This window comes from Carassius gibelio, chromosome A7 (assembly GCF_023724105.1).
Source record: "Carassius gibelio isolate Cgi1373 ecotype wild population from Czech Republic chromosome A7, carGib1.2-hapl.c, whole genome shotgun sequence".
NCBI lineage: Eukaryota > Metazoa > Chordata > Actinopteri > Cypriniformes > Cyprinidae > Carassius > Carassius gibelio.
In genome coordinates, this window is record NC_068377.1 from 38,243,224 (window position 1) to 38,260,071 (window position 16,848).

The 16,848-nt window shown below is 40.7% G+C and overlaps 1 protein-coding gene across 1 annotated transcript in view; it reads left to right on the forward strand.

The window, feature by feature from the left end:
* Window positions 1-16,848, forward strand: part of LOC128017440 (sialoadhesin) — a 79,086-nt gene that overhangs the window by 16,512 nt on the left and 45,726 nt on the right. The window contains exon 4 of the mRNA XM_052602840.1: window positions 379-714. Coding sequence (XP_052458800.1) covers window positions 379-714 — 336 coding nt within the window. The remainder of the gene's footprint in view (window positions 1-378; window positions 715-16,848) is intronic.

Sequence of the window (16,848 nt, forward strand, 5' to 3'; positions counted from 1 at the left end):
GAATTAGTTTTAGTCACTTCCTTGTTTTCCTTCACGAGAGAGAGCGAGAGATTGCAGCTCGGGTACGACACATCAGTTTTCAAAATCAGTATCAGTTAATGAAACTTTAAACCAGACACATTAAACTCATAAATGACTCTACAAGAAAAATAATGTGGATTGAGATTCCTGAGATCCTTCATGACTTAACCAGAGCCTCCTCAAAAAACTGAAATGAGAAAACTGATGACAATACACAAATAAAACAGAACCAATATTATGAAATGTGTTATTATGAAACATAAAATAATAAATTGTAGTTTTATAAAACATTTACAAAGTATTTGTTCCCTAAAAAGAGCTGTTTGAGTCACTTCATATTTTTGTCTTTCTTCACAGATTTACCCAGATCTACTCTGACTGTGACTCCAGACAATACAGTATTCACTGGAGAGAGAGTGATTCTGACGTGTGTGATTGAGTCTAACAGAGACTGGAGACAGAGAAATTACCTGACACATGACCAGAGATATTACTGGACACCTGACTGGAGATATGAGTGGTGGAAAGACAGTGTAAAGTTACAGTCGTCTGATCGTTACACTGTAAACACAGACACTCTCACTATCAGAGCAGTAACTACATCTGATGAGGGTCAGTACACGTGTAGAGGACAGAGAGATAAAAGACCAAACTCATCACAATCAAGCTCTGCTGTTTCTGTCTCTGTGAAGGGTGAGTTTAATATCATTGTCCTCATAAACTCTCTCTAATATGATCACATGTCCAACTGAGAGACTGTGGTTTTGATCAGAATATAAAACTCTTACTGTTTACCAAATTCAGCTCAGTATAAACTCTATGCTGTCTTTTTCTTCATGTGAAACTAATCAAATCATACAACAATCCTCATTACATTGCACTTTTAACACTCTTAAATTATGTAAACGTTGTATAGTCTGCAATTGTATGATTTGTGAATACAACAGTGAACACAACAGAACATGCTGGATATAAATATCAATGTTTTATTTTACATCAATATTTAAATAATAAAATAATAAAATAATATCAATTAAATAATATCAATGACAAGCAAACCAAATCTTAAATTTAAGGCACACTGTTAGACATTTCAAGGGGTTGACACTGTTGCCAATACATTACTGTAATTAGATTATATGATTAAGATACTGAATACAATAGGAAATACACAAACCTCTCAAAATCATAGTTAAGTTCTTCTCCTATTATCAGTCTCAGTGTGGCTGACAGAAGCTCATGTGTTTCTTGATGCTTCAGTGCAGTTACCTTTAAAACGCACACAACAAATGTAGTAAATCTTAAATTCTATTAAGAGATATATATAGACAGTCATGGCCAGAAATATCAGCACCCTTGGTAAATATGGTCAAAGGAGTCTGTGAAAATTAATCCTTCTGATCTTTTTTTTTTTTTTTTTAAATCACACAAATCTAAACTTCCACTGGATATTAAGAATTTAAAATGGGTGGAAATATCATTATGAAATTAGGGTTTTTTTCTCAAATACACAATGGACACAATTATTTCCCCCCTAGAAATACTTTTGAGTAAAATATCTCGGAAGTATATTTCCATATTCACAATTTTGACCATCAGGGCAATAATTAAGAGTTTCCAAAAAACAGAAAATGTTACGAAACTGCCTGGAAGAGGACATGTCTATATCATCCTAATGTGCGGTGAGGAGGAGAGTTTGAGTGGCTAAAGACTCTCCAAGGATCACAGCTTGATAACTGCAGAAAATAGGTCAAACAGAACCAAAATTAACATGTTGTTTGGGAGGGTTACAAGAAAAATTATCCTAGTTCATCCAAAAACAAACTCCTGCATATTCAGTTATCAGACATGACTGGACTTTTAAATGGGACTGGCTTCTATGATCAGATTAAACTAAAAATGAGCTTTTTAGCAGCAAACACTCAAGATGGGTTCGGTGAACACAGGGATAAAAAGTACCCCATGTGTACAATGAAATATACAGTAGTATTGATGTGGGTCTATATTTCTGCTGGAGGTCCTGGACATCTTCAGACAAATGGCATCTTTGATTTGATCAAATACCAACAGATCAAAAAATCAGTAAGTGACTGACTCTGCTAGACATCTTATAACGGGCCGTGTTTAGATCTTCTAACCGTACAATAACCCAAACACAAACCTCAAAAACAACACAAAAATGGGTCACTGGGCACAAAACCAAGCTTCTGCTATAGCCCTTCCAGTCCTGTGACCTGAACCATACAGAAAATGAGAGGAGTGACCTGAAGAGGAGAAGCTGGGAATCTGAAGGGTCTGGAGTGATTCTGGATGAAGGAATGGTCTCTGACCTCATCAGGCATTATAGGAGAAAATATAGAGCTGTTAAACTGGCAAATGAAGATTTCAAAAAGTATTGGGTGGTGTTAATTGTGTCCAATGTGTATTAGAGAAAAAACATTTATTTCATAACAATATTTCTCCCCATTTTAACTTATTATTATCCAATAAAAGGTTAGATTTTTATGATTTTTTTTTTAAATAAAAGATCAAAAGGATTAACAAAGCAGATTCATTTTCACAGCCTTCTTTGATTATATTTTCCAAGGGTGCCAATATTTCTGTCCGTGAATCTATATATAACACACCAATGCTAAGAGTTTAAAAGGCAGTCATAAAACTTTTGTTTAACCTATAAAATACGATTTTTCTCAATAAGCCACGGGCCATTTCACACCTTATTTAATTTTGTTAATGAGTAAATGTTACAAACTGGTGTGCATAAAATGACAAAAAACACACAGAGCTACAATCATATACAGTACCTGCTTGCTGGTGTTTCTTATTCTCTCCTGAGGATCATTGACTCACAGCGCAGATGTTCTCCAGATCTCTCTCACTCGTGTGTTCAATTCCCGGACAAAACCCACGGTGCGACGCGTTAAAAGACAATATAGTATAATATATTATAATCAATTATAACTATTATGGATGACCGTTATATTTCTAGTACTTCAAGCACTCGCTCTGTTTCTGTTCAGACACACTGTAAGACAAATCCTGACAATACAAAGATAAGAAATGAAGAAAATTAAAACTTTCAATGGAGTGGTGCCAAAGAGGCAATTACAGCAAATACAGTAGCATATAGCAATTGAAAAAATACAGTAAGTCTCTGTGTGTGGTGTTTGACATCACAGAAAACTCCCAAGATGCAAAGGGAATTACAGTTATTTGCTGTAAAAGAAATGTGCAGTATCATACTGGGTGATATACAGTTAATAAATGTAGAAATTACATAAAATGTCTTAACAGTGCAGTAATTTTCTTATAGTTTAATAACATTGATCATGATACAGTGATGTTGTTTCTTCAATATTTCCTGATATGTGTATTAATACAGAGAGACCTAAGCCTGTAGTGAAGGTGTCTCCAGATCAGCGTGTGTTGAGAGGAGAGATAGTCACTCTCACATGTGTCATACAGAGAGGAGACATTCAGTGGACATACAGCTGGTTTAAAGATGGAGACACTCGCTATCCATACACAACATCAACAGCAGAGCTCAGTTTCACAGCTGAAGTGTCTGACAGTGGTGTTTACAGCTGTAGAGGAGAGAGATCAGACTCACAGAGATCACACACCAGTGCTGCTCTTACACTGACTGTATCAGGTCAGTCTGATGATTCTGTTTATGATCTTTAACTCTATATGTTTAGCTCAGTACATTTGATATATTTACAATGCAGTTTTGTCATCTGCCCCTTTAATGCTCTGAGATCTCTAAAATCGGATTTAGATTTGCTGTCAGTTTTTATTGTTCATGTCCACACGACATGCAGACATTTCATCTTTTTTATGTTTTTAATTTGATTGTTTTTCTTTTTAAATTATTTGTTTTATTTTATGCTAATTATTAGTTTTCCAGCAACTCACAACCTCCTGCAGTTCTCTCACAAACCTCAGTTCAGTTATTACAGCTCCTTGTCCTGCTGCTGGAGACTCGATCTGAACATTAATGTCTCCTTTATCTCACTCACTCAGTTCAGTTCATAGCTCTTGACTAATCATATTGAAAGTTGGAAACATTGTCTCTATTATTATTATTATTATTATTTATGTGTTTTATTATATATATATATATAATTGAATGTTATATTTTCTGATTTAATTATTAGATTTTCATTAACTCAGAAAACCCAGTTTGGAAATCCTTCTTTATAAGACAGATACTGTTCAGTTATCATTGATTTTAAAACGTGTGTTTAGAAAGCTGAATGCATTTACATTCATACACAGTTCAGTTATTAATAAGAGTGACAAGTGCATATTATAACTGAAGTGAAGATACAAAGACACACATCCACACTGACAGTGAACCATCATCTACTCATCTTTGTGTTTTCTAATACTGTATAGCCTTCTGTTCCTAGATCCTAAAGAAAGATTAAAATAAATAAATAAATGAAGAAAAAAATGGCAGTCCATAGCGCTCAATTTATTTTATTTTTTTAAGACACAAAACGTGGGTTATTAAGTCGAGTTGTGTTGCACAATTTTAAACCCAGATTAACAAATCTAGGATTAGAATTGAAATCTAACATGCGATTAAAACCTCCATCTATGATTAATTTTCTCTGTCATGATGGATTCATCATTTTAAATTAACAGAAACAATGATAATGTTCCATTTCTTCTTTATTGACTAGAAACTCTCTCTGACAGAAGCAGCTCTTGGTGATAAAGAAATAAACGTGTAAAATGTCAGGCGTCTTTATAAACAGCTGCGTAGAGACTGTTAGATTACATCTGATCAAGCAGGCATAAGATCGTATGGATTTCATAAGCCTGGAAATATATTTATATGATCAGTTAATGCAGTAATGTGGCAGCATATTATGACAAAAGTGAGATAAGAGAAAACAGCTGACACGATTGATGGAGTGACTACCTCCGCTCGTGACAGAGTCATCTTCTCTGTTTGAGAAAGCATCACTGGCGCTCACTTCATCATCACAGCTGCTGTTAAATACTGCACATAGGCTGTCTTTTCTTTGACCGACACCAAGATGAGCGACAGATCCACATTCAGACTCCAGCAGACGTAAACTTACAGACCTCACACACTCCTGATGTTGCACTTTATTTCATTTAATCCTCTTTACCTGTACATTTAAAGTTAATCTCTAATATCTAATAAAACAACGATCTAATAAAATCTGAGTTTAAAGTTATCGAGCAATGAAATTGAAATACATCTTAAATCTCAAAATCCAGAATCAAAATGATGGTTTAAAATGTAAATAGATAGATTGGTGTAACATAATTATTGGCTAAAATTCAATTGAATCTAGATTTAAACTTAATCCTTATTGGTGCGACCCACCACAGACGTGCTCTCATTGACACGTGTCATATATTCAGATACAGCATGTGTTCAGGGATTTGGTGGAAAAACAAAAGGAAAAGTAACATTTTATAAGAATATCCGTTGGTCTCTGTGCATGAGTAAGTGTTCATGAGAGTCTATCAGCACAGCAGCCCTGTTGAAAAAACAACATATGCTGGTCAGGTATGTTTTGACACTGGGATGCTGATATATATATATATATACAGTATATAGCTTTGTAACACATTTAAAAAGTAATTATTTCCTCTTTCACTTCAATTTTTTGTCTTTCTTCACAGATCTACCCAGATCTACTCTGACTGTGACTCCAGACAGATCTGTATTCACTGGAGAGAGAGTGAGTCTGACGTGTGTGATAACACCTTATTACAGAGACTGGAGATATGAGTGGAATAAAGACAGAGTAAAGTTCCAGTCGTCTGAGCGTCTCACTGTAGACAGAAACACTCTCACTATTGAAGGATCTGAATCATCTGATGCTGGTCTGTACACGTGTAGAGGACACATAGATACAAGACCAAACTCATCACAATCAAGCTCTGTTTCTCTCTCTGTGAAGGGTGAGTTTAATATCATTGTCCTCATAAATAAACCTATATGATGTTATTGAAAGTTTGTGATACTCATAGATTATGTAAAGAATGTACACTATGAAAATGTGTCATATGTGAATTAAATAACATAAATGTTGACTCAATGTACAAATCAGTGTTTAATTTAGTTGGAATTTACCAATAATGGTAACTTTGTATCTTTAGTTTAATCGTCAAAATCAACTACAAGCTTACCAGAGCCATATTTACAGTATAAGTGCTGAGAATTCATTAAATTTACTCCTACTTTCAAACTTACGTATAAAAGCAAGTGTCAAATAGAGCTAAGAATGACTCTTACTCTCTCAGTTAAGACAGATGGAGAGATCTCTCGAGTGGTTAGGAGAGAGAGAGACGTGTGTTAATCTTTCAGGAGAGGAAGAATGTTCTTGAAATGTTTGACGATGAGTGTTTAATAAAACAGCTGTATATCTTCAGTTATTGAAACAGAAAACGAGCAAAGAATATTTACATTACCAAAGAACATCATAACTGACTTCAGTGTAGGTCAAGTATTAAATGCTCTTTAAGAACACTCCCGTTATAATCAGTGAAGCACTGTATCATGAAGGAATCTCTTATTTACACTGCACACGTCTGCGGTGTGTTACGGCTCCGACACACGGCCACCGGAGAAGATCACGGCTACTCACCAGTTTCTGAAGCAGCTCTCTGAAGAAAGGATTTTTGATGGATAATAATAATAACAATGTCTAGCTGTCATCAAAGAAATCAGCAACAGGCGATATCTCAGACTAACATCTTTACACAATACTATCATCTACCAGAACAACCCTAAATTGAAGGTTGTTCAGTTTAGAAACAGAAAATTATTTATTGTCAAATGTGTGTTGAATGTGAACTCCTATGACTTTAACCCTTCAATGTGAATTTATCTGTGAGTATTTAAAATACGGAAATCTATTCAGTGATTGGTCCATGTGTATTTCATCACCCAAAATCCCATTTATGGCACAGCAAAGTGTTGTGAATCAACTTTAAGACTGACACTTATGATTTAGTCCTAAACTTCGCTTACATTACAACTGAGATGCTTGATAACTAACTTTTAAGCGGAGATCTAAGCCAAGAAGTCAATTCTTAGCAGCGTTCTTGAGAGTAAAATTCTCAGAGGCTTGATAAATACAGGCCCATATATTTAATTTAGTGCAGTATTTTTCTCAAAAGGATTTTGAGTTAATAACAGTGATCATGATACTGTAATGCTGTTTCAATCAATATTTACTTATATGCGTATTAATACAGAGACCAAATCTCGTAGTGAATGTGAGGCCAGATCAGATCAGTGTGTGTCATTAGTGAAAGAGTTCAATAGAGATGAGTTTAGTCCTGAAGTCAGAGAGAGTGAAGTGACTTCCAGATGATGATGTTAAATGAGTTGCTGAAGTCTTCAGATCGTCTGCTGAAGTTGATGGAGATTCAGTGTCTCCTCATATGAGGTTGTAGTTGGAGGTGTTCAGCTCTCCTTCAGCAGGAGCTTCATTCTGCTTTCTATGACGAGTCAGAGGTGTTTGTCTGAGGACGAGACAGAGCCAGAGGATTGACTCCCTTTTGCAGCAAGCCTCAAGCGACCAGTCGATGAATTAGTTTTCGTCACTTCCTTGTTTTGCTTCACGAGAGAGAGCGAGAGGTTGCAGCTAGGACACATCCGTTTTCAAAATCAGTATCAGTTAATGAAACTTTAAACTGGACACATTAAACTCATAAATGGCTCTTACAAGAAAAAATAATGTGGATTGAGATTCCTGAGATCCTTCATGACTTAACCAGAGCCTCCTCAAAAAACTGAAATAATAATAATAATTTAATTATAATAATAATAATTAATTACATTTCTAAGCACTCAAAGCGCTTACATAGTCAGGGGGGTATCTCCTCATCCACCACCAGTGTGTAGCATCCACCTGGATGATGTGACGGCAGCCATATTGCGCCAGAACGCCCACCACACACCAGCTTACTGGTGGAGAGGAGACAGAGTGATGAAGCCAATCAGCGGATATGGGGATTGTTAGGAGGCCATGATGGTCAGAGGCTAATGGTGTCACGGTAGGAAATCCAGTGTTTCCTCCGTGTCATGTTTTGTGATTGTTTTTGTACTTACGTTGTCTCCATGTGCTCGTTTAGTTGATTGTCATCACCTGGGTGTTGATTGTCTCGCTCCAGCTGATCTTCATCACACCTCAGCTACTTATACTCACCTCGCTCTCTCTCTGTTGTCAGATCCTCACTCATGTCTTCGTGTCCTAGTTGGATTACCGTCTTCCGTGTTCGTGTGCTGGAGTGGATTAAGTGTTGTCGTCCTCGTGTCAGTGTTCCGGTCTGTTCCTGGTTTCAACCATTGACCACCTTCACCTGCACCGCCGACTTCACCACCCAGCTCATCTCACGCCACCGTAGACCTTCCTTGCCATTGCCAACATCCTGGACTCTCTTTCTCAATAAACTACATCTGATCGCCTGCAATTGCTTCCTCCTCTTTTATCTGTCGTTACAGAAGGATCTGACCATCATGGAAGCAGCAGGCGACCGCTCCCCATCTCATCTGGAAGAATTTCTGCAACGAGCTGTGGGTCGTATGGATCGCCAAGACAAGGCGATAGATGAGATGGGTCGAGCCTTCCAAGCAATGGTGACGAAGGTGTCCGAGCTCGCTCTCCAGACGCAACACCAACAACAACCGTCACCCGCTGCGCCTCCCACGCCACCCACACCGCCGATCGTCTCCGGGGGGATTTCCCAGCCCGAACCACGCCTCCCCATCCCGGAGAAATATGCGGGTGAGCCAGAGTTCTGTCGATCATTTCTGTCTCATTGTTCTCTGCACTTCGCCATGCAGCCCCGCACGTTCTACACCGAGGAAATGAAGGTGGCATTCGTCTTATCACTACTTACGGGAAGGGCTGCCCTCTGGGGGACGGCGGTGTGGGAAAACCAAGACAGCTGCTGTGCCTCGTTCCACGCCCTTTCGGAAGAGATGAGACGGGTCTTCGACCGCTCCGTCGCCGGGAGGGAAGCGGCTCGCCTTCTCACGGACCTACGTCAGGGGGAAAGGTCCGTCTCCGATTACTCGATTGAGTTCCGCACCCTGGCGGCGGAGTGTAAGTGGAACGAAGAGGCGCAGTGGGATCACTTCCTGCATGGGTTGGCTGACCGCATCCAACAGGAGATCCGCGCCGTCGAGCTCCCCACTTCTCTCAATAGTCTGATTGACCTCACCATCAGAGTTGACAATCGACTCGATCAAGCCACCGGACGGAGGGGGAGAACAGTTCTCGCGAACAGACCGGAGGCTCAGTATCAGCGCTCAGATGTTGCGGTCAGCCCACCGGGAGATCATGAACCCATGCAGGTGGGGCGAGCTCGGCTCTCCCGGGAGGAGAGGATCAGGCGGAGATCCCTGGGACTATGTTTATACTGCGGCAGTCAAGAACATCACATCCAGCGTTGTCCGGTAAAAGACCAAGCCCGATAGTAAAACGGAGGCTACTATCGGGTGGGATCTCTGCCAGGAAGACCTCATCTACATCGACACTCCTTCCGGTGAGTCTACGGTGGTCCACCCACGCACTCGAGCATCACGCCTTGCTGGATTCTGGGGCAGAGGGTAATTTCATGGACTTCAAGTTCGCTTGTAAGCTTAACATTCCTCTCACCTCCCTCAAACACCCCATTGCACCCTTTGCTCTCAACGGACACAGACTACCAGTCATCACTCAGACCACCTTACCTGTTTCCCTCACCACATCTGGCAACCATACTGAGGAGATATCATTTTACATCACGGACTCACCTCAATCCCCCATCGTTCTCGGTCACACCTGGCTTCAGAAACACAACCCCAGGATCAATTGGCGCCTTGGATCTGTGGTTAGCTGGAGCGAGGAATGTCATTTGTCTTGTCTTTTGTCTGCTGGTGTTAATGTTTCTGAGTCTGTGTTTCAGGGGGAAGCAGTGGATTTGGCTAGCGTGCCCGCGGAGTACCACGACCTGAAGGAGGTGTTCAGTAAGTCTCGTGCTGATTCTCTTCCTCCTCATCGTCCCTATGACTGTGCGATAGAGTTATTGCCAGGTACTTCTCCGCCTAAGGGCAAGTTATATTCTTTGTCTATTCCAGAGACGGCAGCCATGGAGAAATATATATCCAGTTCTCTAGCAACGGGGTTTATCCGCCCTTCTTCTTCTCCAGCGGGGGCGGGGTTCTTTTTTGTGGGAAAGAAGGACGGATCCTTGCGACCTTGCATTGACTACCGAGGGCTGAACAACATAACGGTAAAGAATACCTATCCTTTACCGCTTATGTCTTCAGCTTTTGAGAGGTTGCAGGGAGCGTCCGTTTTCACTAAATTGGACTTACGTAATGCTTATCATTTGGTCCGCATCAGGGAGGGGGATGAGTGGAAGACTGCCTTTAACACCCCTAGAGGCCATTTTGAGTACTGCGTTATGCCGTTCGGGCTAACCAACTCGCCGGCAGTCTTTCAAGCACTCGTTAATGACGTGTTGCGAGACATGGTCGATCTGTTCATATATGTTTACCTGGATGACATATTGATTTTTTCTTCGTCTCTCCAGGAACACGTGCAACACGTACGACGAGTGCTTCTGCGGTTGCTAGAGAATGGATTGTTTGTCAAGGCGGAGAAATGCGTTTTTCATGCACAGTCTGTTTCTTTTCTAGGACACATCATTTCGACTGAGGGTGTTCGCATGGATCCTGAGAAGGTTAAGGCTGTGGTAAATTGGCCATCCCCAGAGTCTCGCAAGGCCCTGCAGAGATTTCTGGGGTTCGCCAATTTTTACCGGCGTTTCATTCGCAATTTCAGCCAACTAGCCGCTCCTCTGACCGCCTTGACCTCCCCTAGTTTGACGTTCAGGTGGTCAGACGCAGCTGAGGCTGCGTTTGTCAAACTGAAAAGCTGCTTTGTTTCAGCTCCCATTCTCGTCACCCCTGATCGCTCACGTCAATTCATAGTGGAGGTCGACGCGTCAGAGGTGGGGGTAGGAGCAGTGTTATCCCAACGCGCATCCTCAGACGGAAAGGTGCATCCGTGCGCGTATTATTCTCACGGTTTATCTCCTGCAGAAGTTAATTATGACATTGGCAATCGAGAGTTGTTGGCAGTCAAACTTGCACTGGAAGAATGGCGTCACTGGCTTGAGGGGTCGGGTGTACCTTTCATTGTATGGACGGACCATAAGAATCTCGAATACATTAGAACCGCCAAAAGACTTAACTCCAGGCAGGCTCGGTGGGCATTGTTTTTCGGTCGTTTCGATTTTACACTTTCTTACCGGCCGGGTTCCAAAAACATCAAACCCGATGCTTTATCCCGTCTTTTTGAGCGTTCCGATCGTACTGCTACTCCCGAGCCCATTTTACCGGGGACCATCATTATCTCCGCGCTCAGATGGGAGGTCGAATCGAAGGTGTTGACCGCCTTAGAAGGGGTAACGCCCCCGGCTCGTTGCCCACCGAACCGATTGTTTGTGCCGGAGGGGTTACGGTCAGACGTTCTCCAGTGGGGTCATTGTTCCAGTGTTGCTTGTCACCCAGGGGTTAGTAGAACTAGATTTCTAGTCAAGCAACGATTTTGGTGGCCTGGTATGGCTCGTGACGTCCACGATTTCGTCTTGGCTTGTTCAGTTTGCGCTATTGGTAAGACTTCCAATCGACCTCCAGATGGGTTACTCTTACCGCTGTCCGTCCCTTCAAGACCCTGGTCCCACATTTCGCTAGATTTTATCACCGCCCTCCCGCCCTCTAGAGGCAATACGGTGATTTTAACCGTAGTGGACCGGTTCTCGAAGGCGACTCATTTTATTCCCTTGCCCAAATTACCTTCAGCCAAGGAAACAGCGGTAGCTGTCATTGACCACGTCTTCCGCATACATGGCCTCCCGACAGACGTGGTTTCTGACAGGGGTCCCCAATTTGTGTCCAAATTTTGGCGAGAATTTTGTAAATTGTTAGGAGCGACTGTTAGTCTTTCTTCCGGGTTCCATCCCCAGAGCAATGGTCAAACCGAACGAGCCAATCAGGATGTCGAGAGGGTTTTGCGATGTTTGGTTTCCAATAATCCTTCGTCCTGGTGTCAGCAACTCTCAGTTGTGGAGTACGCACACAATTCTTTGCCAGTGTCATCTACGGGCATGTCTCCATTTAAGTGTAGTTTAGGGTACCAACCACCTAATTTTGTCAGTACGGAATCCGAGGTTTCGGTCCCCTCCGCACACGCACTAGTCCAGAGGTGTCACCGCACCTGGACCAGAGCTCGCAGAGCTCTGCTCCAGGCTAGGTCGCGCACCAAGGCTAAGGCCGATCGCCACCGGTCGAAGCCTCCCCGTTACGTCGTCGGTCAAAGAGTGTGGCTTTCTACCCAGAATATTCCTATGCGTTCCGTTTCTAACAAACTTGCTCCCAAATTTATTGGCCCGTTTTCTATTACCAAGATTATTAATCCGGTAACCGTGCGTCTTAGCCTTCCTCCGGCGTACAGGAGGATTCATCCCGTGTTCCACGTGTCCAAAATTAAATCGGTGATTTCTTCCCGTCTTAATCCGCCTGCTCCGGTTCCCCCCCCGCCTCGTCTCGTTAATGGGGAGACCACCTATTCGGTTAATCGTATTCTGGACTCTAGACGGAGGGGACGCGGTTTTCAGTACTTGGTGGATTGGGAAGGTTACGGTCCGGAGGAGAGAAGCTGGGTTCCTGCTCGGGACATATTGGATCACCACCTTATAGATGATTACAATCTACAGGTAAAGCAGGCTGGGAACGTCAGGTGACGTCCTAGGGGAGAGGGTACTGTCACGGTAGGAAATCCAGTGTTTCCTCCGTGTCATGTTTTGTGATTGTTTTTGTACTTACGTTGTCTCCATGTGCTCGTTTAGTTGATTGTCATCACCTGGGTGTTGATTGTCTCGCTCCAGCTGATCTTCATCACACCTCAGCTACTTATACTCACCTCGCTCTCTCTCTGTTGTCAGATCCTCACTCATGTCTTCGTGTCCTAGTTGGATTACCGTCTTCCGTGTTCGTGTGCTGGAGTGGATTAAGTGTTGTCGTCCTCGTGTCAGTGTTCCGGTCTGTTCCTGGTTTCAACCATTGACCACCTTCACCTGCACCGCCGACTTCACCACCCAGCTCATCTCACGCCACCGTAGACCTTCCTTGCCATTGCCAACATCCTGGACTCTCTTTCTCAATAAACTACATCTGATCGCCTGCAATTGCTTCCTCCTCTTTTATCTGTCGTTACAAATGGGCGAATTTAGCCAGGATGCCGAGGTCACACCTCTACTCTTTTCGAAAGACATCCTGGGATATTTTTTTTATGACCACATAGACAGTATAGTGTCCCCATCACTACACTGGGGCGCTAGGACCCACACAGACTGCAGGATGAGCGCCCCCTGCTGGCCTCACTAGCACCTCTTCCAGCAGCAACCTAGTGTTCTCAGGAGGTCTCCCATCCAGGTACTGACCAGGCTCAGCCCTGCTTAGCTTCAGTGGGAAACCGGTCTTGGGCTCCAGGGTGATATGGCTGCCGGCAAATGAGAAAACTAATGACAGTGCACAAATAAAACAGAATCAATTTTACAAATTATGACATAAAATAATGTTAAATGTATAAAGTATTTGTTCCCTGAAAGAGCTGTTTGAGTCACTTCATTTTTTTGTCTTTCTTCACAGATTTACCCAGATCTACTCTGACTGTGACTCCAGACAGTCCTGTATTCACTGGAGAGAGAGTGAGTCTGACGTGTGTGATTGAGTCTCACAGAGACTGGAGATATGACTGGACACCTGACTGGAGATATGAGTGGTATAAAGGCAGTGTAAAGTTACAGTCGTCTGATCGTTACACTGTAAACACAAACATACTCACTATCAGAGCAGTAACTACATCTGATGAGGGTCAGTACACGTGTAGAGGACGGAGAGATGGAAGACCAAACTCATCACAATCAAGCTCTGCTGTTTCTCTCTCTGTGAAGGGTGAGTTTAATATCATTGTCCTCATAAACTCTCTCTAATATGATCACGTCCAACTGAGAGACTGAGGTTTTGATCAAAATGGAAAACTCTTACTGTTTACCAAATTCAGCTCAGTATCAACTCTATTCTGTCTTTTTCTTCATGTGAAACTAATCACATCACACAACAATAGTGACTCAAACTGTCACATGATTTCATTACATTGCACTTTTAATTCAGCACACTTTTCACACTCTTAAATTATGTAAATGTTGTACAGTCTGCAATTGTATAATATGTGAATACCAGGGCTATGCAGAGACCTTTGGAGGGGCAGGGGCTCAAAGTGTACAGTAATATATTGTGATGCATTCCTTGCTGATTTGCATATCGATATTGATGATTATGAATCAATTCAGGAGCAAATGCTGTGATGCAGTTTTGAAAAAGAAACAATTTTAAGTTTAAAAGTTTAAAAAATATATATTTTCTTTCCACCTAATAATATCTCTGGGATTCGAAACTGAAATGTCTTAAATTGTCCCAACCTAATGTATTTTTCTATCACTGTTCTACAATAATCAAGAACAGCTGTTATAGTAAAAACTATAGAAAACACTTGTGTTTCTACATTTTCCTCTTTCTCACCAGCCTCTGTGTCCTGCTGTTACCTGCTCCCTTTCTGTCACTTCTGCCTCTACATTAACCTATTTTATTTCCTCTATCTCCATCTCCTCATCTGATCTATTACTTTCCTCTCTGTCCATCTAGGCTCAATTTACTATTTCAGCATTAATCTAGTGTTTTAACCATCACTACTACTCTTGCACCTAATCAATAAGTCCACCTTAAATATTGATACAAAACATACAAAAAAAAAAACTGATACACTGGATAGTGATTCATATTATTACTGTTGTAGTTGTCTAAAGTTGAACACCTTTACAATGTAAACAAATGACAGGCTACATGTGTTATTTCAACCAGTTGTGCTCTTCATGAACCAGCTGGATAGGGATCCACTGCCTTCTGCTGCCTCAAGCTCCTTCTTTTTTTCTCTCTTTGCGACGCATCTTTGCACTGCAGAACACACACACAAACATAAGAGGACATTTCATACCTTTTCCAGAATTTTACTAGTGTCACATCTCCTTCACACTGCACTTTGATGGCAGGTCAGGTGTATTATTCATTTTATATTTACATTGATATTTTTATTTATATATTGATTTATTTCCAGAGAGATATTATTGAGTTTCCAGGCTAAAGTGGTCTTGCTGTTGTAAACACTGTTGCTATTGTATAAAAAAAAATATTTGTAAATATAATTATGTTTTAATTAATTTCAGATTTTTTTTTTTTTTCATTTTTATAATGATAATTCAGAGAATGAGAAAATCTGAATAAGCCTTACCAGTGTTGTGATAATTATTTTATAAGGCACTCTACCTTTTCAAAAATAAATAAATAATGTATTATAATAATAGTTTAGTCAAATAACATAAAAAAGACCAGACCCCTGAATGCCTGTCAAACTTTTCTCCCTCAAACAGCATGCTAGCGTTACTTCTACACTACAGGCTACACACAGCAACATATCTGCATCTTCTTGTAAAACAATAATAAGTAAATAAACATCAAAATCACTTCGCTGAGAATGAAACAGCACTTACCAGCTGCCGCGGTGTTGAAAATATACTCTGGCAATAAATAAATGCGTCGGCGGCATGAGGAATCGTCCCGTCATACATTTTACTAATATTTATATTGGGCATGAGCAGGCATTCACAAAAGGGCATGTCATTACAATAAATTACAGGAATTTTTGCTTTGACAAAAGGGCACTTTGGGCATCAAGGGGCAAAGCGGCAGGTGCTCAAGCACCCAACGATTAAGATACTGTAATTAAAAAGATTACTGTAGTCATATTGAAAACAATATGAAATACACAAACCTCTCAAAATCATAGTTAAGTTCTGCTCTTGTCATGAATGATCAGTCTCAGTGTGACTGACAGAAGCTCATGTGTTTCTTGATGCTTCAGTGAAGTTATGTAGTAATGTACTAAATCTTAAATTCCATAAAATTGTATATATATATATATATATATATATATATATATATTAAAATAGTGAAATCAATTTTTTTTCTCAAATACACAATATACACAATTATTGGCACCCTTAGAAATTCCTTTAAGTAAAATATCTCTGAAGTATATTACCATTCATGTTCATAATTCTGAGCACTCCAGCATGATTATAAACATGACATTATTCAGCCATGGCTTCCTGCATCACAGAAATATAAAGAGGAGGGAAACCAAAGGCCAAATTCCCTTAATCATCCATAACAACACGGAAAAATATTTCTGATGTGACACAAAAGATAATTAAGCTTCACAGATTAGTGATGTAGCTTTTTAGAAAACAATTTGCATTTTCCATCAGGGCAATAATTAAAAACTTCTAACCAACAGAAAATGTTACGAAACTGCCTGGAAGAGGACATGTGTCTATATTGTTCTAATGCACAGTGAGAAGGAGAATTTGAGTGGCTGAAAACTCTCAAAAGACTACAGCTGGAGAACTGCAGAAAACAGGTCAAAAAAAACCTACATCACAACATGTTGTTGTAGCTCATGCAAAAACCAACTAAAGCATATTCAGTTATCAGGCACGACTGGACTTTTAAATGGGACTGGCTTCTATGATCAGATGAAACTAAAAATGAGCTTTTTAGAAGCAAACACTCAAGATGGGTTTGATGAACACAGAGATAAAAAGTACCCCATGTGGACATCTTGTTCAGATACATGTGGTCCTGGACATCTTGTTCAGATA